At 41.6% G+C, this 26,978-nt stretch overlaps 1 protein-coding gene across 1 annotated transcript in view; it reads left to right on the top strand.

Moving 5' to 3' along the window:
- Window positions 1–25,670, top strand: part of TGFB2 (transforming growth factor, beta 2) — a 61,304-nt gene extending 35,634 nt beyond the window's left edge. Inside the window, exons 2-7 of the mRNA XM_010084796.1 lie at window positions 3,918–4,081; window positions 18,510–18,642; window positions 18,758–18,868; window positions 21,354–21,528; window positions 22,100–22,253; window positions 24,156–25,670. Of these exons, the coding sequence (XP_010083098.1) occupies window positions 3,918–4,081; window positions 18,510–18,642; window positions 18,758–18,868; window positions 21,354–21,528; window positions 22,100–22,253; window positions 24,156–24,314 (896 nt within the window). The 3' untranslated portion in view covers window positions 24,315–25,670. The remainder of the gene's footprint in view (window positions 1–3,917; window positions 4,082–18,509; window positions 18,643–18,757; window positions 18,869–21,353; window positions 21,529–22,099; window positions 22,254–24,155) is intronic.
- The last annotated feature ends 1,308 nt before the right edge of the window (window positions 25,671–26,978 follow it).

Raw genomic sequence — 26,978 nt, 5'->3', positions numbered from 1 at the left:
AGCAGGCTAAAGGGAGGAGGATGGATGCTGCCTTCACCTTCTCCAACTGTGTTTTATAACTCTCGTCTCAACTGTACTTTGTGATTGTGATTATGATTGTTACAGCTGGAAGTCTTCAGTTTTTAGAGAGTTGAATTAATGAATAATTTAAAGATGATAAAAATGGAATCTTTCATTGCATTTACTATTCGCTCAGTCCAAAATAAGAGAGATCTGTGTTTTCCTAGCTGCAGGAGACATATTGATTTAATTCTACTCATTAATGATAATGGTTCAAAGAATACTTAAGGAGTCTAGTCTGCAGCAGAGTGACTGTGTTTGCAGACTAACTTGGTCAGAGTCATCCTGGCGTCTACTGGAGTCCTTGGGCCAAAACCAGAGGGGAGTCCAGAGGTATCCAACTGAGTTTGAGTTGATACAACTATCAGGTTAAGGTAGAGTCACAAAGAGAGATAGATTACAGCGTCTGAGATCACTTAAAGGCTAATCCAAAACCTTGTAGACTCCATAGGGTTCTTTCCATTCCCTTAAAGAGAGTTGCAAGTCTCAGTTCTCAGTCTTAATGTTGATTAATTTTCACGTAAACCCCTATTCGGCAGTCAGCCACTCTTTTTCAGAGGAAGGGTTCCAGCTAGTAAAAAAGTCAATTTTTTCCAGTTGTCCATGAATAATGACTCTTCCTGAGTTGAGTTCCTGTGGATACTGTCATGAATGATAGAATAAAGAAATCAAATTTCTTATGTGGGTTTTTGCAAGATATAAAGCTGTCTTGTAAGAGAGATGAAGCTTCTGTAAGACAAGAATTCACTCTTATTCATAGTGGGTGTCCCATGCCTGCCTTCCAGTGGAAGGTGAATATTCATTCGCTGTGTATATGAATGCACATATGCAAACACAAAACCATGTATACTGAAGGAGTATTCCTTCTCTATCTTCTTTTTATATGAAAGAGAGAAAAAATGCAAATGCAGAGATGGTTCAGGAAAATCTGTTCAGATACATATTCATAGTTTTGTAATATACAGTATCTAAAATACAGAAACTGAAAATACTAATATATACAAATATAGCACAAGAAAGTTCTAGAAGTAAGTTAGGTGCTAAATATAAATAAAACTAATGGTTAAATAGGACTTTTCAATCTGAAATAAAGTCAAGATGGACAAGGTTTGACTGTGCCAGGGCAAGTGACTGGCTGCTAGTTTGGCTTGTCCACAGGGAATGAAATGGTACCTTGATGCCTCAAATAAATGACAAGGAAGGACAACTCATCCTGGAAGCATCAATCTTATATATACATATTATTATGCCAAATTATATTCCTAGTGGGATTGGGTTTGGCTGAAGAACAAGTAGTAGTCCCAGCGTTTCCTATAGAAGAAAAATAAGTTGAAGATATTATTTCTCTCTTAAATGAGGGTATAATCTCTGAACTGAGTAGCTTTAATAAGAATTTGCAAAACGTATCGAAATTACGATAATCATTGCATAAAGTTAAGTTTTTATCAGAAGACCTTCATTTGGTATTTTGAGAGAGACTAGCACTAATGTGTTACTCCTGGGAGAGAGGAGCAGTTCTAGTGCCAGGGTAATTTGCATCCATTTTTCTTTGCACTATAAGATTGTAGCAGTTTTCTGTCAATAAGCCTGGTAGGCAAGAATACTGATCATGATGGTTTGGGGTTTGTTTTTCAAGCACTGCAGATGTGAAAATTTGAGAACCTTTTTTTTGTTTCTTTAAATGGGATCATAAGGAACCTTGGGGCTTCTGTTTGTATTTATACCTCGTACCTGTTTGACCATAATGAGGGTCTGCTTTGGGAAGTACTCTTTCAGAGGATTTTGTAAAGTATTTTGAGAACTTGTCATCTCTCACTTATGTACAGTTGAGGCAGAGAGTATTTCTTTATTATCAAATATTTTCTCATAGCTAGGATTATTTTTAGTAATTTTTACCTCTGATCATTTAAAAAAGAGATTTTGGCTCAAGTATGTAGAGGAAGCATGTTTGTGGATTTTGGGAAGACAGAATAAATTTGCTTTATTCCTTGTGTGACTGACTTGTACTTGGTATTTATTCTGTAGTCAGTTTGAATTTAGAATTATTCAAAGAGCTACAACAGATCGGTTATTAAATGTGTAACTGCGAGTGGTGTTGCCTTGCGTAGCTGGGAGCTGCTGTGTTGCTCAGAAGTTTTGGTAATAGCAGCCAGTCTAGAAACATTAAATATTTGGAAGAAGGTCTTTAAGTTATTAATATGTCTTATTGATATGAATAAATATTATTAAGGATTTATTCCAGCTGCCTTTAATTGTTAGCAGTTAGGAAAAAAAGTAAATACTCTGGACTTGGCTTCTCCCATCTCTTTACATAGAAATGATAACTTGTGTGTGTTACATCTATTAAGAATGAGGTATCTTCCAGAAGAAGGTACTTTATTCGATTGATAGATGTGTGGATTAATGGCCTGGCTAGCCAAGGATAGCAGCGGAGCAGGAGGGCTTGCTGGGGTTTTGGACAAGGCCTGGGTCTGTCATGGGTGCTGAACTGCTCACCACTGTCACATTGAAGCTGTCATCTCCTGTTGCTGTGTGACAAACCCCGAGCTATGTGACTAGTGGGAAAACTCCATGTTTTGTAATTCTTTTGAGGCTGGATGAGGCTTTGAGCAACCTGGGCTAGTGGGAGGTGTCCCTGCCCATGGCAGGGGGGTGGGAACTTGATGATCTTTCGGGTCCTTTCCAACCCAAACTATTCTGTGATTCTATGATTATCTGAAGTCTTCCTGCTGGTGTGGCCCCAGGGGGGTCTGTGAGCTTTGCTTCCTCAGCTGAAAATGCCCCCCTGCCCCACAAATACAATTTTCCTCTCTTTTTTTGTTTATCCACTTCAGTTTTCACACTGTAAGACAAGAGCTAACCTTTCCCTTGGTTTGAAGGGAGATTTTTATCAGGGCCTTTGAGTCATCCCTCCCTGTCTCCGCGTTGGGCTCTGCTGTGTGAGGAGAGCCTTGCCAGGCTGGAGGGCGAGGTGGGCGGTGGGGCCGCCGCAGGTGGGCGGCCTCTCTCTGTGCCGCTGGCCAGGACGGGGCGGGAGGGCCTCGGGTGACCGCTGAACCCTCAAGAGTAACCCGGTTTGTGCAGAAGTGCCTGGCTACTTAGCCTCAGTCAGGGTGTACAGCTGTTTTGAAACCTGAACTGGTGTGTTTAACGCTGTTACGGAAGACTTCATTTTTCTAACTGTTTTCTGCTTTCCCCCCAGTATGTATTGAGGTTTATGGCTTTTACCATAGTGGTCAAAATTAATGTAGTTCTGTTTATAATGTCTACTATCTGCTTGCCTTTTCCCTCTCTTTCTTCTTCCTTTTCTCTTCCTGCCCTTGTCACTATAATCAGAATGAATATTTCGTTCCAATAAAATCCTTTAATAACTAAATATGGAACAAAATCTGAAGCTGGCTAATTTATGCTCCATATTCTGGGGGGAAATGGGTTTCAGAGAACGTACAGATCAGAGGAGTTGCTGTTACTTGTTGTCTTAGTGGATCCCTGTAAACTCTGTGCAAGTCCCAAGGCTTTTGCCAGATACCAACTGCTATGACTTTTTCCCAGTTTATAAGAATCTGGGATATTCCACCAGTATGTTGAAAGAGGGGAGATTTAAATGCATGACCTGAAATACAGTTGGAAATAGTTGTTAATCTCTATTAATATGGTATTCCTGTAATGAGACGTATATGGTGTTGTTGGGTTTTTTATTTTATTAAATTGTTAATAGTATTAAATTGATCTTTGGAAATGGAATTATACTACAGATATTTCCCTGACTGAGGCTGTCTTGTACTACACTGTTTGAAGGAACAATGTATTTTGTCATGAAATTTAAAAAGTAATAAAGTCACATTGCCTTCTTGCAGATGCCATCCCACCGAGCTATTACAGCCTTTACTTCCGAATCGTCAGATTTGACGTCTCAGCGATGGAGAAGAATGCCTCCAACTTGGTGAAGGCTGAGTTCAGGGTCTTCCGCCTGCAGAACACAAAGGCGCGGGTCTCGGAGCAGCGGATAGAGTTGTATCAGGTACGATGACCCCTCGCGCGCACCAGCTCCCTGTCTTTCTCCAGCGAAACTGTCTTGTACCCATCTAGCAGATGGAACAAACCACAGGGAAAAGCGGTTGAGTCCCATCTTTTTGAAGCAGCCACTTATTTCCCCTGCCTTTCCTAGAAGGGACTGCACTCAAAATCATATGAAGCTGAAATGTGCAAACTTTTTCTAGCAAATGTTCCTCAGGACTCCAAAGTTTCAGCATATATCAATAAGTGACAGAACCAGACATCAAACAAGTCATCCTCAGGATCTCTGTGTCCCAACACCTGACCTGTACTGTACTTTACATAGACATCATCAGTTCCTCTCTCTGGCCTGTGTTCAGGACAAGTCCGTTGACCGTTCACTCACAGAAATGGCATTGTTAACAATTGAGTTTCAAAGCTGAGCAGTTTCAGACCTAGCTTCTCTACAGTAGTCCAGGGGTTGAGGCAAGGGAGTGGACAATTCACGGATTGAGGACTGGGGGAGAAATGACCCCATGACACTCTCACTCCTGAGTGTTGATAAGATTGATGTCATTTAAACTCTAAAGACTTTAAAGCCATTAGAATCACTTACATAGAGTCTGTGCATTTGTGCAAATGTTGTCTAGAGTATATTTCATCTAAAGCATAGTTCACTTTGCCAAGAAACACGACAACTGAAAGGGGCTCAGCTCCCAGCATTTTTATACTGAGTAAAACTAATGGTTGTTCCAGCAACCCAGGACTTATGCTGAAAACCCTGACAGATAGGACACCACCTTATAAAACTGTATCGAGCCCCTCTTTTGTCTCTGTTCTTGCTGCCCTCATTAGTTATGCCTGAGCACTGCCCAGGGTTTGCAGCACTGTAGAGTCCGGTTTAAGTCCAGTGGGTGCAAATTTGGGTTAGTCTTCTTCCTCACTTTCAATGTTCACCTTTTCCTGCCTGGTCTGGTCAAGTGCAAGCCAAACTTGGAGCAGAGAGGGGGGAATTTGGGTTCACATGCTTGCTAAAGTGACAGTATAAGCTGACCTTAGAGGCTGACAGCAGGAAAAGGTGCACTGGACTGTTTAGGAATGTAGGAGGAGCGTGATTCCCAGTTGAATGGGGTTCAGGTCCATGGGTGGTCACAGGGCCCTTGCCTTCATGGCTGTGACCTGGCTGCCTTCCTTCCCAAATACAGACTGGCAGAAAAGTTGAGTAAATAATGTGTTATTTGCTAAAAAGGCAAAGCTGGGAATCTTTAACAAGAGTCACTGGTGTCATCTATATATAACAGCCATCACAGAGATGAGTCCCTGTGATGCTGCCACACCAGCCTGTTGAAACGATTATGTGTTCTGGCTTGGCCTCACTGTTCAGACAACCTAAAAAGGGTTGATGGTGTCTCTGGGCTTTCTGTTGTTCTTCTTTTGAGAGCTGTTAGTCAGCCACCTGAAATGAGTACAAGCTGTGGTTGCCTGGGCTTGGTTCATTGCCTTTCCATGTTTGAGGAACGTGGGACACAAAGGGTTCAGAGCAGAGGTAGGGAAGAAAGGGCCTTTGCTTGGCTGGGATTTTGCCTTGTGATGAGAAACAGCTGTAGCTTATTTGAGAGAGCCTGACAAGCAAGCCTGTGCCCCTGGAAAATGGCTGGCACCTGCGTCCAGGGTAGGTACTTGGGTCCTTTAGATAAATATATAGCTGGTGAGTAAGGCCATTTCTTTTTCAGGCTGGGTGGGGCATACTGAGTGAAGTGTTAGGTGAGTAATGAGTGGTGCAGGTCACTGTAGGATTAGGTCTTTTCTCCACCAAATAACAGGCAAGCCAAAAGCAGCGAGCTCTAAGTGTGTGTTTGTGCCAGGCATATTTTAGGCCTGTTACTTTGCCTTTTGCCTGTAGAGAGGCAAGCTGTCTCTGGAGCATGTCCCTTGCAGAGCACCTATTAAAATGATAAAAGCTGCCTTAGTTCCTCTCTCTACTTTAGTTCTTAAGAGCTCCTGTAGCCTTCTTCTGCTGGTTGTTTTTTCCCCCCATTGGTCGTATTTATTTCTTGCAATCTTGTATGCAGCTCTCCCCAAAACTTTGTATCGAGGCATTATCTTAGGTCTGAACTGAATGGGTTCCTTGCCAGCAGCTCTACTGCAGGAGCATCAGAGTCCCTAAATATTGCTGCATCTGTTCTTCACAGTGCATGAGGTTAGTGTACAGTTCTTAACAGGAAAAGCAAACGCAGGGAGAAATTGAAGAGGAGGGACCCATGATCCGATTCCAACTTGAGATATTCTATGATGTGTTGTAGGACAGTGTTATAGAAAGCATCCTAGAACTTAATATATAAATTTTAGAGATTAGAAAGAAGAAAACCTGAGGAGCTGATGGTGAGGAAGGGTGGGTAGGAGGCGTTGGTGCCACAGTGAAGCTAGAGGAGCTTCAGGGCTGTGTAATGATAGATTGATAGTGCAGATAGGGGTGTCTAGCAGTGGAGGAAGGTACAAACGTGGGACGTAAAAAGGGAGAATGAGGAAGATGCTCATTTCAGTGGAAGTGGGAGAGGCAGTAAGGGCTGAAGACTTACTCGGGTATCTTGGCTTCCAGCATGAAAAGCCATGCATGGAGGGCGAGCCTTGCAGAGGAGATTGCTGGTGGGGTTGGCATGTACACCTGCCACTCCTCCTCTCTGCATAGGCACTGCTTCCTGTCTTGTGAGATACATGCTGGGCTTGCCAGGGCTGTTGTGCCCAGAAGGAACAATGTGGGTTTTCATCTTGCATAAGCAACATTTAATTATTAGGGATTTTTTTTTTTTCCTCCCACCCAGTTTCAGATTGCCTAGTGTTTTGCTTTGTTGAGATTTTCTTGATGAGGGTTTTTGAAATTCCTCTCATACCTGCAGTTTCAGGGAACGGTTATTCCTGTGTCCCCTCTTCTTTCTCAGTCAAGCAGGAAGAGGGGGGCAGAAGTCTTCTGGAGAGAGTCAGAGCTCTCTTTTTGTGGTTCCCTGGGAAAGTGACCATCCCTGAACACATGCAAGTCTCCTAACTGCTCTCCAGGAGCTCTCTGGTTTAGTCCAGTGGCAGTTTAGTAGTAGTATATATACCACTGGTGCAGAAGGGACCATATTACTCTGAAGGACTATTTTAGGAACAGCTAGAGACAGATGTGCAGGGTAAATGGAAAAAATAAGCAAGCAGAATATAAATATTTTGTTTCTCCTCCTGATTCTTTCTTTGTGTGGTCCTCTGACCTTACAGATCTACCCCTTAAAATGAAAAAGAAAAGCAAGACTGCACCTTTTCAGCTAAGCTTTCCTCAGGCTATATTTGGCTCCCTTTTCCAAACCACATCAGAAAAGGACTTTGTGTTTTCCTGCAGCCCTTGTTTGCACTGACTCCGGGAAGGCAGACTGGGGCTGCTTGGCGTGGCGAGCTGGGGCCGTGGCCCCTTGCTCCCAGCTCCTGGTCCAGCAGCAGCAGGACCCTGTTCCCACCTCGGAGGCAGGGTTGGAGCAGAGAGCACTCTGTCATATTTATGCTGGGGGTGAGTGGTTGTGGATCTGTTTGCCAGGTCTGTTGCCTCCTAGGTTTCTCTGGGCAGTAGGTCCTGGAGATTAATTCTTGTGGAGGTGCCCTGGATGCATCGTGGAAGCCAGTGGGCGAGTGGTAATCCCTGAGAGCAGAAACAGTTTCTTTAATGTCTGTTTTCACCCAGAATACTTCTCTTGGTATTTAAGGATTAGCCAGCCACATGTGTGTGTTCCTGTGCAGATGGGAAGCGCAGTGCTACGTATTAAGTAGTCTTAGGATGAAAAATAATAAAACTCATAGAAGTAGGAATTAAGTTTCTTTTATAAGGCCGTCTCTTCTTGGCTCTGGTTAAGTGAAACCACAGAGAATTAAATTCTTTAAAGGCACTATATTTTCTGTTCTTACTTCTGCCCGAAAGTGAGGGTTAATCTGCTGGTGGCGCTGCTGGTCACCAGCACATTGGAGAGTGGGAAGCCGAAGGAAGGAAGGAAGCGCTGTGACCTCAGATGCAGTGAGCGCTCTCCTGTGCATCTCCCATCTTCTCAACGTGCACTGAGACTTCAGAAAATATTAAGAGGATAAAGTACTTTTCGGGGAGGGAGGAGGAATAATATTAAATAAACAAGTTTTAGCATCCTCCAGTGGCCTTTGCTATGTTTTTAAAGATTTATGCCAAATGCAGGCTTTATTGGAATTTGATCAGATAAAGCTCAGTTGTTATGGGAATGTCTTTGTTCATCAGTTTTCTTGCCTGCTTTGAAGACTTCGTCACATCTTTCTTTTATTAAGGTGCTTCTGTATTTATGAATAAAGTCCCTGCACCCTTGAAAAAAAAAAGCTTGTCTTTTATGAATAAGCATTCCAAAAAATAAATAGGCACCACTGCAAAGCTGGATGAGTGGAAACTCTCGCAGGGCAGAAAGCCGTCGTTCAGCGAGCATTGTGGTATTGTTTTTAAGGTATTTTTATTATGTACAGACGGTCAAACAATAACAAGTAATAATTACTTCCTATGGAAGTGGTGCCATGTTTTGTTAACACATCATAAAGCATCACAAAAAATGCAGCCGAAGCGCTGTTTTTTATCCTCGTTGTTGTCCAAGGCTGCGGTGGGTGTGGGTACCTGAGAGGCTGTGGATGGCGGAGGGACGAACCATGGGATGTATCAGAGCACAGGGCTGGAGCAAACAAACAGCGCCAGGTTAAAGTCCAGGGGGAACATCAAATTGTGATGAAGAATTTGAAAGAAGCAGGGGCAGACCTTTGGTCTTGGCATGTCAGGGAGAGCCTGGTCCACGCTGGGGGCTCCTGTGGAGCTTGCTTGGGGTCTAGGAAGAACCATCTGCCCTCCAGACAGTGGAAACCCCCATTTCTTTGAGGGCCTCTCTTCCTGCTTGGAGGTATGAGGAGGAAGATGCTGTGGAACATATTACCCCATTATGAGTCAGATTTAAATTTAAACCACAGTCGGTTATTCAAATACTTCCAATTCAGACAGTGTTTTGTCTTGTTTTTCAGTTAGGGAATACATTTAACTATAGGTTTGGGCCAAATCTCCACGGTGCAAATCTGAAGCAATTTACACTGACTGCAGCAGAGCTACTCCAGACTGATCTCCGTATAATCAGGAGCAGAGGGGCCTCGCTCTCTTTTCTTGACAAAAAGTGCCGTCTCTAATGCCACAGAAGAGCACACCAGGAAGCAGGATTTGTGGCTGCGAGCTGGCGCAGGATGTCTGTATTACAGATATCACCTGGGGCATTTGATTTTAATTGACTGCTGTCACTGTGACCCACATCTAAAGTAGTTTATTTGGATCGCACAATGTATTGCTGTCCTGAAACCAGGCTCTTGCGATCTGAAAGGTTACAAGGTTATGTTAAATGGCAAACATTGGTGCACTTTGAAGTGCCAAACCCAGCAGAAAGTGTGGACCTAATAGCTTTCTACTCTACCAACCTCCTCCTCCTTCCCTGCCCCTTCAGCAACAGCTCAGGACCAGAGGAAGTTAATTTGCTGTATACTTCAGTCAAATTGCTGCTTTCTTCTTCTTCCAGAATGCCTTTTTTTTTTTTTTAATTCCAAATACTGTATCCCCTACAAAAAAAAAAAAAAGTCAGTGTGTTGGAGACTATGTATAAAGTGAATACTGTATCCCCTACAAAAAAAAAAAAAGTCAGTGCGTTGGAGACTATGTATAAAGTATCTTTGGCAAATAATCTATGAGCGTGGGTGAAGGGAAGTATTTATCACTGCGTCATATTCACTGCGATTTGAGAGCTTATCTCAGATGCAGCCCTGTCTTGCCAGGAACAGAGCAGTTATTGAAGGCAACTTGAAGAAGTATATAATATCACCATTAGCTACTGGCACGAGCCAGCATGTACTCCCTGCTCGACGCTACTGTGGATGTAAATGTGGGGCACTGAGCTGATAGACAGATTTATTGCTGTTTGTGGTTCCTGTACATTATGGGCAGTGTAGGATTGCAGGACATAGGTCAGAAACCAGCCACTGGATTTGAGTTCCTGCTCTTTGCGCTGCAGTCTGGTGGGGTAGCCAAGCCCGTGTTACACTGAGACATGAACAAGTTTTAATGAAGCACCTCAGCATGGTAGTTACTGGGACATCAGGTTGTCTTGCTGGCCTTGCGCTAGGAAGCCTGTTGGAGGGGAAGGGAATGTTTTGGAGATGTGTAGGAACCGAAGTGAAGCATTGTTGGAGAGAAGCCTATATAAAGAAGAATAGACGAAGGAAAATGGAGGAGGACAGGAGTGGTTTGGGTGGAAGCCTGTAGGTGGTGGGAAGAGAAAACCACAAGGAAAATCGTGACTTTTGGAGAACAACGCAAGCAAGAGGAAGGAAAGAAAGAGGAGTGACTTGTGGAAGAAGACAGGATCTTAGAAGAAGCGGTAGGGCCAAATATTCAGATAGCAAAGAAAGTAGTATGCCAAAATGTTGCCATAAAATGCACGAGATATGGCTGTCACGGACAGGACCAAGGAATAGGAAGGGCTTGGGAGGCCTGTGCTTAAAGGGGAGATGAACACAAGTGTACCCTGCACGATCTAGGGGATTTGGCTAGAAGAGAGGAGAACCCACTCTGTTTTTGTTGACTTTGGCTCCTCTTTGTTGATATTTTAATAAAACATAATGTGCCTCTGGCAAGTTAAAACTAAATGCTAGATAAGTTTACAGGATTTTTTTGTTTTTCTTCATTTTATATAAAATCTTTCTTTGGAGCTATCTTAAAATCTCCTGGACGGCAGGAAATTGCACTCAATATTTCAGAATCTTCCAGGAGAAGGACCCCAGACCCTCAATTCTTGTTTATTGCTTATACAATGCAGAGTCTTCCTGCCTGCTTAAGCATAAATCAGACTGAATGGCCTGGGGGCTGTATCTCCAGCTTACACTGCACATGTATCTTCAGCTTGGGGAACAAATGCAGACGAAATCCTTTCTCAGGATCCATTCTCTTGCCGGAGCTCATCCCCTCAGCATAGGGAGATACAGTGAGTCAGTCCCAGTGATTCCATGACATACTTTACTTTCCCTCCCTCCTTGACCCGCTCTAGCTGCTCATCTCTTTACCCTCCTCACACTTCACCTTCTTTTACCTTTAAGCAACCGCAGCCAGCACTGTAAGAGAATCCTACTGCAGCTGTAGCCCATCGAGATGTAAAAGGGGTTGGGTTATGTGTGCAATATGTTCTTTTTATTTGCAAGTTTGCATGAAGAACGTGTCTGGCAAGTTCTGAGCAGATGGATCAGAGAGCTATGGGGTTTTTTTAAACTTTGGCAAGTGCTCTATACCTTTGTATTTTGGCAGGAACTCTGCATCTCATATACTGGTCTCTAAAGATTCTGCCTTCGGCTTGAGCCTAATTCAGAGACCTTTGCAAGTAATGGAAAGGCTTCCATTGATAAGCAGGGGGGCTGTAAAGCCCTTTGAACTCCATAGCACTGAAGGCAGAGTCTGAATAACTCTTTTGCAGAAGTGGTTACAAGAAGAGTTTGAAAATTCACACTGAGAATTTTTTTAAGAAATACACAGTCTCTTGCACTAGCGGTGATAAGAAGAAGCTAAGATTTTGATAGCCAGTAGAGTCCCATTTATCTGGCAAAAGGTGCCATATGGAGGCTTTGTGCTTTACAACATATGTTTCCACATATAGTGAGTAAGAAATTGGAGAGGTTTGTAACAGAATTGAGGGTTTGCTTATCCTTGTGTCCAAGATAGGATCAAAGACCTCAAACTCAACCAGGGAGTGAGAAAAGACTGAGAATTAGCATGGTCATTTTTTAACTTTAAGCTTCAAAAAGGGCTGGATGAAGTCCCTGAGAGCTGTCTGAGGAGACCTTTGAAATCTGGAACCAGGGAGCGAGTGAATCTTTCAGTAGGGTGAATAGTATGTAAGAATTTGGAAACCACAAGCAGCTGCGTATGCAGACCTTGGGAATCTGGTTATTCCACTGCAGAGGGTTAGGCTGGAATCCCTTGCAGGTTTCTTCTAGTTCAGAACCTAAACGGCAGTTTTCAGCCATGATGATGTGCATAGCTGAACGTGTCTCTGCTCTGATGTTAACCAGCATTAGCACATCATTTACCACTGGATCTCATTGTTTGGGCTTATTTACTTTGAGCTTACAAGTACATGTCAGGTTATTTCCATTATTTTAAAAGGCTCTTGAAGTTCCAATGGAAACCATGGATAATGACTGATAAGTAAGAGAAAGATTAGTGAGCCTGCCAAGATGTTGTAATACACAAGAACATCACAGGAGTCTGAAATGACAGAGAAGAGAAGGGAAGGAAGGAAGTTATCAGGGAGCCAACAGCATCTGGAGGGAGGAGATCAGGCAGTCTAGAATGAATGGAGAGGAAAAACAGATTAATAGCAGGTTTTTACACGATAATGCTATGTTTACTGCTATTCAGTGACTGCAGAACCCACGCTGGCTGACAGCAGTGGCCATCCCGAGTTCCAGGGCAATGCAGCAGACAGGATAAATATTTTGAAGCGGCTATATGATATTGTTATTATGTTTCAAAAGTTCAACTTATTTCAAGAAACTAAGTCGCCAAAAATATTTCCTATCAGTTGGTGACAGTAATTCTCAAACTCGGCTGTAAAATGCCCTTGTTGTTGCTAAAGCTTGGCCTTCGATGTGTGCTCAGGGTTTTCTTGGCTGCAGCAGATATATGTCATTGATGCATCAGCCTGTGTATCATCACCGCTGAACCACATTTGGTTTTTTGTTTGTTTGTTTGCTTACTGGGGAGGTGATGAATTTATTAGCCAAAACTATTCCACTGTAAATTGCACTTAATTGTAATTTTCCTATTCTTCTACATCTGTTGTGGTAACTATAGGAGACTAGAAGTAGTTATTGGACAGACCATCAAATCTGAAATAAACTAAGCAAGTTGCTGGTCTGGAGCTCTAGTTATTTGAAAGAACCAGTGTGTCTTTCTGTAAATTTTTTTCCTTTTATGTGTGTAATGAGTCATGAAGACGGGCTGTCTTGTGTCTGCTCTCAGTGGTTATTGTCTAGAATACATACAGTAATGTGTTTATTCAGTTATCCCCTGCTTTAGCTGCCTATATATATGAGAAGGGGAGTAGACAAAGGAAAATTTGAGCAAAATAATTATGTTTCTATTAACAGAGTCTTGGGTTTTGGAGGTTTTTTGGTTTTGTTTTGGAACCAGTATAATTACACTGACGCCAAATGCTGCTGTTCTGCTTATATCAGCCTCTGATGTGTCTCATTTTTAAAGAAGCTACGTTTCTGCTAATTTTGCAAACATTCTGGTTTGTTATAATGAATTATATAGTGTTCTCAGTGTACTTTACAGTTTATAAAATACAGACTAAGACAATCCCTGTCGTTATTTCTATGCTCAGAACTGTGTGATAGTTATTTGAGAGTATAAACATGTGTGCATATAAATAAACAGCTTCATCCTCCAATATTTTAATAAAGATTTCATCTACTTGATACTTAGATGTTAAAAAAATATATCACTTAATGCTCTCCAGTTGTTCTGAAAAATAAGCATAGCAGATGGCAGAGGCAATCTAGAGATCAGTATTTTCTGGAAACTCGCTTGTCATTCTTATGAAACCAGTTAGTGACAAAACTAAAGCTTTTCACCACTGAATGCCCTGGTCATGATGATTTGGGATGCTTCCAAGATAGCATCATTGTCCAGCCTCTTCTAATGGAGGAGGAGGAGCACAGACAAATCTCTGCCAGCAGAACAGAGGGTCTCCCCCTGAAGGCTGAGCAGAACACCATTGCAGAACCAGTGAAGAGCAGATTTCAACAGGATTTATGAAACACCAGAAATGTGGCAGGCCTGATGAGGGTGGCATGTTGAGTGCTGGCATCACCGAGATCCCCAAACGGGCTTCCTAAACCCGTATAGCTGTCCGAGCAAGACCAGTGCTTTGTTTGTATCTGGCTGCTTCATGAGCCCTTTTCTACTATTAATTGCATTATTCTTATATCCACATGTTTGTTTTGCCTTAATCTGCTGGTGGTAGCTGCCATGTATATGATATCTAGAGATCCTTCATGGGTATTTGTAGGATAATTTTTTCCCCATATGTTTTTAAGAAGGGTCAGAATAGAAAAAAAAATTGCTGAGGGGAAGTTTAGCAGTGCCCGTAGAAAAAAGATAGCTAGAAGGCAGGGCTTAAGTGTACAAGATACTTGGTCAAGAAGAGATTAGCAAGTGTTTTGGCCAACTATTTGCCTTCCTGTGAAAGGGAGGAATCCCGTACAAAGAGAGGGTAGACAAAAACAAGAATTTAGAGAATTGCTACTGCATTCTGTGGTTCTGTGAATTAAAATTACTCTGCATACTGGGCTAGAAGTCTGATGCATAACTTTTTTGGTAACACTTCTACTTATTCAGCTCATTCCCCCATAATACGATCATATGCATATGTTTCCAGCTCAATCCCTTATTAGAAAAGGCAGCACTGCATTTTCACTCTGTTGAAAGCGAGACCAAATAAACAGATATACCTGGAAGAGCATCTCCATGTTTAGAAGATTTTGCACAACCCAAATTTTGAGTTTGTTGATTCTGAGCTTTCGCTCACGCATGTGTGAAGGTGTGCATGTTCACACCTGCACGTGTGCAGTTGTTGTGCATCGTCAGCTACTTGTCCATGCAGGTATTTAAATGTGGCCCTTGTAAGTGAGCGGGGTGAAGTTGTGTGTGTGGAAACTCTGTCTCCTATTCATGCAAGTGATTGAAGCTGTCATCTCTACATGCAGGTGGTGATGCGCAGTACTCCCCACCCCAAAAGCCCTAGCCATCCACATCATGACCTGCAGACATGTCAAACTCTGCCTCTTTAAGAGGGAGTGTCTGGACAAGGTGCCAGAAGGAGATGAAAAAGGATTAGAGGGAAAGTTTAACCCAATCTTCCTTCTTTCCTGTGGGTTTTTTTTTTTTCCCCTTGTCTTCCGTTAATATTTTTAGTGCACTAAAGACTCTTTTGCACAAAGGCATTTAGTTCCTGCAGATACAAGTTGTGCAGTAACATTTCTGATAACAGCGTTTGATGTGGTTGTGATGGGCTCAGCATAAAGGCAAAGCAGTGTTTATAGACAAGGAAATGTTTATAGGTAAAGGTTAATATCTCTTTTAAGACCATTCAGTATAGTTGGAAGAAGTAGACATGCTTTCAAGCACAAAAGCTGCAAGGCACAGAAAAGCCTTTACTTCTTTTTTGCAACTAAACTAACTGACCTAGTAGGAAGTAAGTATAGGAAATACTGAAGGAGAAGTTTTTCAGTGGGAATACAGGCTGGAGGGTATACTGGAGGAAGAAGGTGTGTTGCCGATAGGGAAGGTAAGACCAGAAATGCAGTGCAAAGTATAAAGAAGCAACCCAAAGGGGGAAAATGGCAAATGAAATGCTTATCTCATGTAATGATTTCTGGAAGACTCATTTGAAGAACATATTGTAACTGTAACAAATTTCTGATAGGTTCCTACAAAGAGACCACTTTGCCACCAAGTAGAGTGCAATTGCTTCAGTGTGGATGGAAACAAAAAATTCAATGTAGGAAAAGAAGTGAAGATCAGGTTATTTCGTGGGAGGAAATAGACTCTGAGGATCCAGCCTAGGATTTTATCATCCATTAGCTTTCCACTCTCGCAACAGTGTAATAGAAAAAGAAGGGAAAAATGGAAATGGCAAGTCTCTAAGATCATTCTTGCTTACAAGCAATGAGATCGTTGAGATCATGCATCACCCTAACACTATAAAGATACTTAGCGCACGAAAAGGAGGTTGAAGCAGACGTGCTAATTTCACTAAGCATGGCACTCCTCACACTTAAAAGCCTTTTGCTTGAGAACCACTACTGCCTGTTTAACCCATGATGTCAGTTGTGGAAATTATGCCATACTTTGTGACTTTTTAGCATATTCTTCATAGTTTTCTTCCTGAGCATGCAGCATAAACAACATAGAGAGAAGCCTTATTTTCAGGTACTGTAGATACTGTAGTGTGGATAATATCTAATCTACAGTGTCCATCCTGTCCCACAGTGTCCTACAGTTTTGAAATCTGCAAACACTTTTCTTGACATACGGTTCACCATTGAGGGTGGATGTTCTTTGTACTATAGGATACGTGCAGTGATGATTTCTTGTATTTTTACAAATGCCTTTCATGCCAGCTACACAGTGACAGCCCTCAACTTTGTCTTTTGATAGCAGTGGGATTGGGGTAAAGACATTTTATTTTGTGTACCAAGGCACAGCTGAGTCTTCAGAACATATCTAAGACCAATTATAGTTAACATTGGGAGATTGCTTTTGGCACATTACTTACTTTTAGATCCTTACATTACTGCCAAAAGTGAGGTATGCAGTTTCTGGAGTCTTTGGAAGGATATGACTGTGCAGAAAGGAAGAGAAGTGAGCCAAGTTCTTGTGTCCCATTCGCCTCACACACCCCCTCTCCCCAACACGTCTTTGCAGAATGACAGCTGCATTACATCCTCAGAAACACTTGAGTTGACCTGATAAAGACCAAAGGGAAGGCAAAATTATATTTGTACTTCTCTGGGACTTTCCCAGCATTGGTTACAGATTCTCTCATCCCTCTGGCACTTCTGAGCAATGGTAGTCCCCTTGCTGCTGCCAGACTCTCTGTAAACAGTTGTTCAAACACTTTGAACATAAAAAGGAATCCCAGTGTTCAATGTTTGAGTGCCTTCGGTGTCTACTGGAGAACTCAGCATTGCCTACTAGGGGCACTCTGTAGTCTTCTGGACTTGGACCAATATCTTCTCATGTCTTTTTGCTAAATGTGTTGATAAGAAAGAAGGCAAAGTGATTGTCATGCTGCCGTTCTTCTCATAAGACAAATGTTATTGTGGGAGCTGCGCTGTTGGCCTTGGAGAGGTTCAGCACTCCCTTGAAATAAACAGGGAGACTCTACATGTTGGACAGAATCTGTCCTTTTCGAGCCTGCTTTTCTGCTTAATTATGAAAAGCCCAATTTTATCATGATGACATAATTTCACACCTCTTTTGAAATATTTTTCTTTACATGTATTACGCAGTTTCGCCATTGTTCTATTCCAGCAGCATTTGCTAGATGTCAAGTTGGTCTGGGCTGAGAAAATAGGAGGAAACAATGAGACATTGTCTCTTATTCGTTTGGAGATGGACTTGGATGGTTAAAGAGAAGAAGAACCCAAAACAATATACGAAGTCACACAGCTGGCATGCCAAAAGTTACAAAGTGATGTTATCGTGTGGTATCTTGATCGGTGTTGACTTAATGTTGCATGGCATTCCAGCTTCCTGCATTGCAAAACTATCAACATAGTAATAACCGTGAAACCAGAAGCCTGTTAGCAGCCAAAAGTCCAGTTGTATTAATCCTGAATAATAAATACTAGCTCACTATCCTTGTATGTGGGAAGGCACTTGCTGAATTGTTTATACAGGAGAAAGACTGTGGGCACTGGAAATTCTAGGCATGCAGTGATGTTTCTTGAAGCAGAGGAGCTGGGTTTCTTTTGTACAGGTGTTTTTTATTGCGTGCTCAGTAGCAAGCTTTGCTGAAACTTTTGACACAAATACAAATACAGCTGGCATTAAAGTTTAGATGGAAGCAGCTTTGCCTGTTGCACAAATCCATGTGTGGCCCTGTTTCACACCAGGCTGTCTCTGCATGCCCCCAGGTTACTTTGATGGACAATAATTTTTTTTCTTTTTGATGTGTGACTAGTATCTGAAGTCAGAGGGAAGGCTGGAAGCATGAGTAAGGCAATACCCTACAGATTAGTTTGGGGTGAGCAATATGATATCTTCAGTGTACAGAATACATCGTACAGGCTTTACTTTAGCATCTGATATAATGCTCTAACTAAATAAATATTACTGAAGAAGGTACAGCAGCCTCTTTTGATGTTCCGGTTACTATGATCTCTTGACCACTTGTGTTGCAGCACAAGTTTTCCGGGCAGTCTTTCTGTGTGATTCCTCTCAGGAAGGAATATGTGATGGCATGTTCAAGGCCAGGCTGGATGAGGCTTTGAGCAACCTGATCTAGTGGGAGGTGTCCCTGCCCATGGCAGGAGGGGTGGAGCTAGATGATCTTTAAAGTGCCTTCCAACCCAAACCATTCTATGACTCTATGGTTCTATGTTTTGCTTGGGAGAATAAGCTGATTTCATTAGGGTGTTTTTATATCACCTGCCTCTCCTCATGCAGCCTAAGAAAATTCTTTCTGAAAACATGCCTGAATGAGTATCTGCTGCATAGAGGCTTGTGCTGTAATAGTTTCTTCTGCTATTTTATAATGTTGGTGGTCCATTTTAATAAAAAAACAGGTAATTGTTAACCGGTAGGCAGTCATATTTGTTGTTTCTTGCAGGTTCTAAAATCTAAAGAATTATCATCACCAGGACAGCGCTACATTGACAGCAAAGTAGTTAAAACAAGAGCTGAAGGAGAATGGTTGTCTTTTGATGTCACTGAGGCTGTACATGAGTGGCTCCATCACAGAGGTGACAAGTGCTCTTTGCCTTTGCTCTTGCTCTAACTGTTCCTCCATTAACTCAGCAGTGCTCCAGGGTCATTCCGTGTGTAAAAACCAACTCTGCTTACTTTTGTGTTTTGCAGACAGGAACCTTGGATTTAAGATAAGCTTGCATTGTCCTTGCTGCACCTTCGTGCCTTCCAATAATTATATCATCCCAAATAAAAGTGAGGAGCTTGAAGCAAGATTTGCAGGTAACAAAAGAAAAAAGCTTTTTAAAATGTTGTGGTACTTACTAATTGAGGAGGGAAACAAAGAACCTCTCTACATGGCATTCAGCTGATTGAAAACTTGCTCGTTTGAGAATCTTGATTCTCAGCTGGTAGGAAATGGTATTGAAGGCACAAGGTTCTAAAACCAGATGGCATGAATAAGCCATCTAATTTTGTGCATGCAGCTTTGATGTCCTTAAGTATCTGTATTAAAGTTTGCAGCGTGCACACTGGATATACATACAATTTTGGATGTAGGGAGGACTGTTGCACAGTAGACCATCCACTGTTTGATAGGCATGAGAAAACTTGATGAATATTTTCAAAATAAACCTTTTAACTGCTGTCCATCCTAGCACTGTAATGGTTCAGGCTTGGTAGAGAAGGTACTGCTGGAAAGCAGAATTAGGATGGTATTTGACACGCACATAACCTGCTTCAGTAGATATGTGTGTGAACATGGTGTGTTTTATGAGTGTTAAACAATGCTTATTGCGGCAAATTTCCAAAGTATAGGTAGGGCAACAGTTGGCTGCTTTGCTTACAGAAGCACTTTCCTTTGTCCTCACTGAGTACAGGAGATCCCAGTCTTTGTATGTACCTGCACACCTACTTCTAGCTCTTCAGGCACACTAAATATCTCCAGCTACTTTTTTTTTTTTTTTTTTTTCTTCTCTTCCCCCCAGTCGTATCAGTAATATTTTAAATTACTCTGAACAGTGGCATCAGTTGCTTTGGGAAGAGCTGAACAATAGGTGCCCGACTGGTAGAAATGTCCTACAGTGTTTTACTGCCAGTGTGTTGTGGGTTGAAGAAACAGCAGTGGTGTGCCTGTGTGCTCCTACTTCCCTCAGTGGAAGGCTGATTCTCAGGTGAAGTCAACAGAACTACATTAGTTAACATTGATTATCTCTGTATATCTACACTGGCACATAGAATTTATTCTAAGGTATTTGTGTATTAGTTACACAAAGTATTTTTAGGCTAGAGCATAGTCTAGAACCCTAAAGCGATCTAGACTGTGATCTAGAACAATAAAGTGATCTTGAAGCAGCAAGCAGGCTAGAACATAGTCTAGAACCCTAAAGTGATCTAGACCACCAAAGTGATCGAGAATGTGATCTAGAACCCCAAAGAGGTCCAGAACATGATCTAGAACCCCAAAGTGGTTGAGTGGGCATTGAAAAATAAACAACAGCGTGCAGTTAGGGTTATGGATATATGTGCTTCTTATGGACAGCAGACAAGGTGATATAAATATATCAAGGTCACATAAGCTCCCTTGTGTTTTGAAGCCATTAAAGTTTCAGTTTCAAAAAGGGAAATGTTCTTTAATTGACCATGCTGTAGTTGCTGTCCACCAGTACATATAAAACTATGGGTATGTTAGAATCAACCCAAGTTCTGTTTATATAGTTCTCATTTTTTAAAGTATATCGTGATTTGGTTCATTTGTTTTCCAAGGATTTGGCTGTATTCCTTGTCAAGTATTAAGTTTTTCTAACAATTGTTTCACTGCATTGGAATTTTTTGTCTAAGTAAATACATGTACTGTACATATGATGAAAGCCATTGTGTGTATTTGAAAAACTGTTAGTGTGATATTTGGTCACTGTAATCTCAAATGTTACAAAAAGAAAAGTGTATCTTTTTCTCTTTAGATAGCATTACCTGGTTCAGGAGGTCAATTTTCAAAAGGGTCTTAGCAACTGGCATAACATGAGCTGTTTGGACTCCTAGGAAAGGCTAATATCTTGAGTCTTTTGCCTGTGCCATTGCCATGATAAGAAGCTAGTAAGGCAGTTTGTGTTTCAAGAGAAAATGCAAAATGTCAGGTCATTGATTGCCACTTCAAGAAGAAATATTTTGATGAATGTCCTTGCCATGCCTATATAAAAGAAGGGGCTAGAATAACTGACTTTCTGGGGAACATTAGCAGATTTAAATAAACTGGCAACAGGAGACAGTATTTACGAGCATTAGAAAGAGGTAAATGTGATAGAGAAGACTAACAGGATGGAAGTAAGCAGTGAGAAATGCAGGTGAAGTATCCAGAGCAGCTTTAATGGCATTACAAAGTTTTAAAAGGTACATAGCTGTTAAAAGATGGAAATACTGCCATAACTGAAGTGACAAAAGCATCACTGCTTGGGGCATTTGAAACTAAGCAGTGCAGACGCAGTGACTGAAGTAATCTTTTCTGTTACTCATTTCAACAGTTCTGGTAAATGTACTGAAAAGCCGTTAAATGGCTGTGAATGTGGGGAGGGCTGATACAACAGGTAACATGAGAACTGTGAAAATCTTAGGGATCTTGGGTTGAAATTTGCCCCCACTTCCCCAGTAAACATGCTCAGCTGACACCATCATTGCCCAGTTTCTGAGAGAAGTTTTTTAAAGAGATGGTTTATTTAATTTGTGAAGAAAAAGCAACACAATGTTTATCACCAAAATGTATTTTTTGAAGGTATTGATGACTACACATATTCCAGTGGTGATGTGAAAGCTTTAAAGTCCAATAGGAAAAAATACAGTGGGAAGACCCCACATCTTCTGCTAATGTTATTACCCTCCTACAGACTTGAGTCGCAACAGCCCAGTCGGCGGAAGAAGCGTGCTCTAGATGCTGCCTATTGTTTTAGGTAACTATGCATCCATATTCCGTATACATACATAGTAGTAGCAGCCTGTGAGGTGTAATGCAGTTGCATATCGTGTTTCTTTATGGTTGGCACTTAACGCAGAGCACGGACCCTCATTCGCAGACCAACAGGGTCTGTGTGCAGCAGGTATCTGCCCAGCCGTCTCCAATCCTGCAGAGACAGTGCGAGATGAGAAAGGTTGTGGCCGTAGAAAGCAGAAGCTGAGTTCCATCTGGGATGATTCCCAGACCCATCAGCCCCATAATTACAGCGAAATTATCACCTCTACTGTGCTCACCTACTCAGAGAGGTCACTCAGTAGGACCTGGAGAAAAATACTAGTCCTCCAGAGAAGCCATTAGCTTTGTCTGTATAACCAAGTCCTGCCATGTCTAAGCATCTGATTTCAGTTACAGTATCAGCTGGTATTGATGTGATTTTGTTGTGAATTTCTGGGCCTTGGGCTTGCCTGCCTGTAAAGCGTCATTCAGGGAGCAGGCAACTGGCTTATTTTTATTCCCTGTGTTGTCTTTGTTATGAGCGGTGTGTTTGTCTGTACTTTATTTCCCAGGAACGTGCAGGATAATTGCTGTCTGCGTCCACTTTATATTGACTTCAAGAGGGATCTTGGCTGGAAGTGGATTCATGAACCTAAAGGATATCATGCTAATTTCTGTGCAGGAGCCTGCCCATATTTATGGAGCTCAGATACTCAGCATAGCAGAGTAAGTAATGATTTTGCTAATTTTCAGCTTCTATTTTATAACTGCAGGGTGAAATGTTTCTAGGACTGACATCAGCACCAATACCCAAACCTTGTATTTGTTATCTCAGTAACTACAGAAGATGAAACATGGCCCTATAGAGGGACTCGCACATGGCATCAAGCTAGTATTGATGGAGTAGAAATGTATTGGCCCAGAGATTTTTTTTTAAAGTGTTCATTGATATGACATATGGATGGATGGATCAAATGCTCTTTGTGAGTACGAGTGTGGTGTAGCTTTGGGAGGCTACCTGGGAAGAAACCTTTCATTACAGAGCATGAGTGGAAGGTGGTATAATGAGTTTGGTCAGCAAAGGCACCGAGGGAGTCACTATCAGAGTAACAAAAGGGCTGAGCCATACCACCTGAGTATCACCTACTCTTACAACCTGCCATTTTTCATTTTTCACTGCTGCTGATACACTACCATGCTGAATTTCATTAAAATGTACTGACAGATGTGCTTCTGTTACTTCAAAAGATGGATTGATTCTTATACTTTGAAAATTTCTATGCAAAGGAGGAACCCTGTGTCTGGGATGCCAAAGAACTGATAGCTGTCTGAGATGGGACCTTTTATTTTAGGGATTAGATGTGGTATTTTAGCCAGCTGCCTTAGGATGAGTTGTATTCTGCTGTGAAGTACTCATTTCTCTCAACTGTCAATAAGAATGTCTAGACAGTAAATGCAAGAGGCAGACATTTGTATCACAGTTGTCATAAAGTAAGAATTTCACCCTCAGGTCCATACTAAGAATGACGTCTCCCCTTTTTCAAGCTTCCCTTGACATACCAGATTAGCATCAGCCAGCAGGGAGGACTCTTCATGTCCAAGGGGCAGCTTGCTTTCCCTTTGGCTGGTAAAGTTGTGGTAGTATGTTCTTCTGAACTTACAGACGCAGGTGTAGTAACCTTCGTAGCTGTCGCTGTCTGGGGCATTGTACTATTAGCAGTGTCAGCAGGCAGAGGTATAAATAAGGTAAGCATGTTTCCATGCTGGTGTGGAGTTGTAGCGTAGACAGTTTAAAGCAGCATTTGTTTTTAAAGGAAAGAGGAAGAATAACTGTCATGGTCACAAATATGTGGTTTGGATAGTTGCCCAAGGAGTCAGAAGTTGCTTAATAAAGTAGTGTTGCTGTCCTGAACAGATCTTCTGTCTCTCTAAGCTGCAAATGTTGTGTTGAAGTTCTAGGAAAAGGTCACTTGGTGTTTGGCTAACACATTAATGTCATCCTCAGAAATACCTATGCATCATCAGCGGGTAACCCTGCATACTTCCCTTGCAGAGAACCATGCATATGAATACAACAGGACATAAAGCACCAGTGCTGCTAACTTCACCGCAGCTCAGTCTCAACAGGAGTAACTGCAGCTCTAGTCCTGGTGCTTGCAGGATGGCATTAATAGACTTAGTCAAATGTATCCAGAGAGGAAAAGCAGAGGGGTGCTTACACTCTGAAGGGCTCTCTTCTCCTTTTGGTGTACGTGTAAAGCCAAAATCCTGTAGCAACAAATGCCAATCTGAAGACACAGATAAAAACCTTTTAGTTTCTTCTTTCCATGTCAATACAATGTGCATGTTGGCTCAAAGGGCTACGCTTTCAAGGCAGGCTCCAGGCATGTACCTGTTTTCACATTTAAGACTGTATGGATAAAACTGTAGGAAACTCTGGCAGCTTGTGACACCAGATTGTACTGCAGAAGCATAAAAAAAATTGAAATCCAGGAATCTTCATACAGCTTTCAGTGGGCTTTCTGTCAGGCACAGTGGGAGGAAGCGATGCAGAAAGGAATCTGCTCTGCAGTGGCAGGAAGGCAGAAGTAGGTGTCTTAATCTCTCTTTTTTCCTTTCTCCTTCCAGGTACTCAGCTTGTATAACACTATAAATCCAGAAGCTTCTGCCTCTCCGTGCTGCGTGTCCCAGGATTTGGAACCCCTCACCATCCTCTACTACATTGGCAAAACGCCCAAAATCGAACAGCTGTCCAACATGATCGTAAAGTCTTGCAAGTGCAGCTAAAGGATACCCCAGAAACAGCATGATGGGTGTGTATTAAAAAAAAAATAACCAAGGAAAAAAAGAGAGAGTGAAAAGGAAAGAAAGAAAAATGAAAACCCAGGTTCATCAGTGTTAAAAGAAAAAAAAAAGAAGAAAAAGCGGTACTAGTCTGAACTGTTTGAAAGTTTGTTTTGGTTTTTTTTTTAAACTGGCATCTGAAGCAAAACATTGAAGGCCTTTATTCTACATTTCACCTACACATAGTGTGAGATAGACAAGAAGCAAAGTTAAAGAAAAAAACCTTTTAGAAAATAAACACTGGAAGAAATTTGTTAGTGTTACTATGTGAAAGGAAAAAAACAGGAAAATCCCATGAAGTGGAGTTGCTGTATCTGTCCCGTGCCTTACTTGATCTCTCTGTATTGTTACGCAATAGGCATCCTACCCGTTCCTCTTAGTTGTAGAGTTAACAGTACATTATTTATTTGTGTGTAAAAACTATCAAATGAACATTTCCTTATCGCCATTGGAAAAAAGAAAACCAGCCAATGTGGACAAAGTGGAGACCAAATAAGCTGCCAGAAATACATATAAAGCCTAAAGGAACACAAACTCAAAAGAATCAGAAAAGTAATGGTTAGTTTAGTTCGATTAAAATAGAAATCAGTTATTACATTATTGAGAAACTCTGCTTTTAAAATACTTTCTTTTTCATACCAGCTGCCTAGAGAGGCTTCTTGTAAGGTCTCAAACCCTTGTTTTAAATACTGAATAATTTACTAATAAAGGACACTCTGTTTCAGTCTCAAAGACAAGTCTATAAGATTTTTTTTTTTTTTTACTGTAAATGATTTAAAATGTCAGTTTAGTAAACCAGTGAAATATTTAACATGTACTGGTCTAATCTTCAGACCTTAATATGTTGCTGTATAGCTATGCTATGGGATTTTTTTGTTCTTTTGGTGTATGTAACTATACCTAGAGTATTACAATAGGTGGGTAGTAAAAGCCAGCTTAATTGGAAACATATCTGTAGATCTCTATTTGTAAACTATTAAAAAATTAAGTACTTTATGTGTAATGTGTAAATTTTCACCATATTTTTGTACTCTGTAATACTGTCAGCTCTCATGAGTTTGAATTTGAATTTGGGGCTCTTTTTGATCACTCAGAATCATGTGTTTCCCTCTAGCTGGCCAGTATGAGTAGAGTCCCTATATTTTGACTTGCACTACAAATACATGTTTTATAATAATTGCTATACATGTGCTTTGTATATTGTTCATCATTATGACATAAGCTACCTGACTCCATTTGTTTTTTTGGTTTCATAAAAAGGATGGATTAAAGCGATCTCTCCCACTTCTCTTCCCTTCCCTTCCCTTCCCCTCCTCTCTGTCCTCTGTTGTCCCTATTTGTAACACCTGAATCGCAATGTGGTTCGGATTCCTAGACCTTTTTATTTCCTTTCGGCTATCTACATTCAAACAGATGGGCAGGGAGCGAGATGTTGCAAGAAGAGATGTCCCAGCCTGGATGAGGCGAGGCAAACCCTTGCAGAGAATGACATTCACCACTGTGCAGAAGGCTGTTAGGAAGCGTCAGCCGCAGCAATGCCCCGAACGGTCATGAACAGGATCGATTTGCGGTCAGAGGCCATATGTCAGCCTGGCATGCAGCGGGGACTTGCCCCTGCAGTTAGTCTGTGAGACTGATGCTGCTCCTACTGCAGGTAACAGAGGTTTGCCTTTAACTTCTGCAGCGGCACAGCAGACCCCTTTAGGCTGTTGGTGTTTATGTAAGGATTTGCAGGATCAGACCCTTGATTTTTGTGAGTTTGCCAATTTTTTTTTTTTTCAATTGAGTTCACATTAAAGCTTCTTTTAAAGAAAATAATAAGGAAAAAGGAACATGGGGTTCCTAGGATTTTGTTGTTGTTACATATGTTTAAATATTGTAGGGGGAGTAAAAAAAAAAATACATATTATCTCTTTTTAAAAAACCCCCAACCTAAAACAAAAAAAAAAAAAAAAAAAAAGAGGAAGGCGCCTTCAGTTCATTTCACATGATGAATGGTTTTGCACAGCAAAGCTGGAAAACTGTGTTAGAAACACACTACTTGGATGAGAAGGACATTTTCTGTCATTGACCCGAGCGGTGTCAGGAGGACGCTCTTGAGCTTGATGTTGTCAGCTCTAGTTTTAAGAAGTGCAATTTCTTGGCTTCAGCAGAACACTGATGCAAAACTGAAGTACCGCAGCGGCTTGCACACGCAGCTCCTCGGGACTTCGGTAGAGCCTGTACTTGTTGCCTAGGTGGAAACGTAGCCCCACAGATGATCTAATCCCACCCGTTGACTCAGCGCAGAGGAGGAGGTATGTTAGACTTCTGATTTGTTTAGTGAGTTAAGATGAACAAGTGAAAAATCTGTCCTGCTAACACTTGCTTGAGCCAGACTTAGTCCAGTGAGAAGATGCACTGAACTCAGTGAAACTCCTCAGGGTAGTAAATACTCTGGATTTTGTTGTATACGGCAGCAAAATTAGTTTTATCAGGTTCAGTATGACTGTATTTTTGTTGGACAGGAAAGGAGACATGGATGAACACATTTTAAAAAACTTAAAAACAATTTTTGCAATTCACTGCTATGGGAATGCATCTCAAAACCAGTTTTGAAGCTTTGAG

Source organism: Pterocles gutturalis, unplaced genomic scaffold (genome assembly GCF_000699245.1).
Source record: "Pterocles gutturalis isolate BGI_N339 unplaced genomic scaffold, ASM69924v1 scaffold12325, whole genome shotgun sequence".
Taxonomy (NCBI): Eukaryota; Metazoa; Chordata; class Aves; order Pterocliformes; family Pteroclidae; genus Pterocles; species Pterocles gutturalis.
This window is presented reverse-complemented; position numbering and strand designations above follow the sequence as displayed.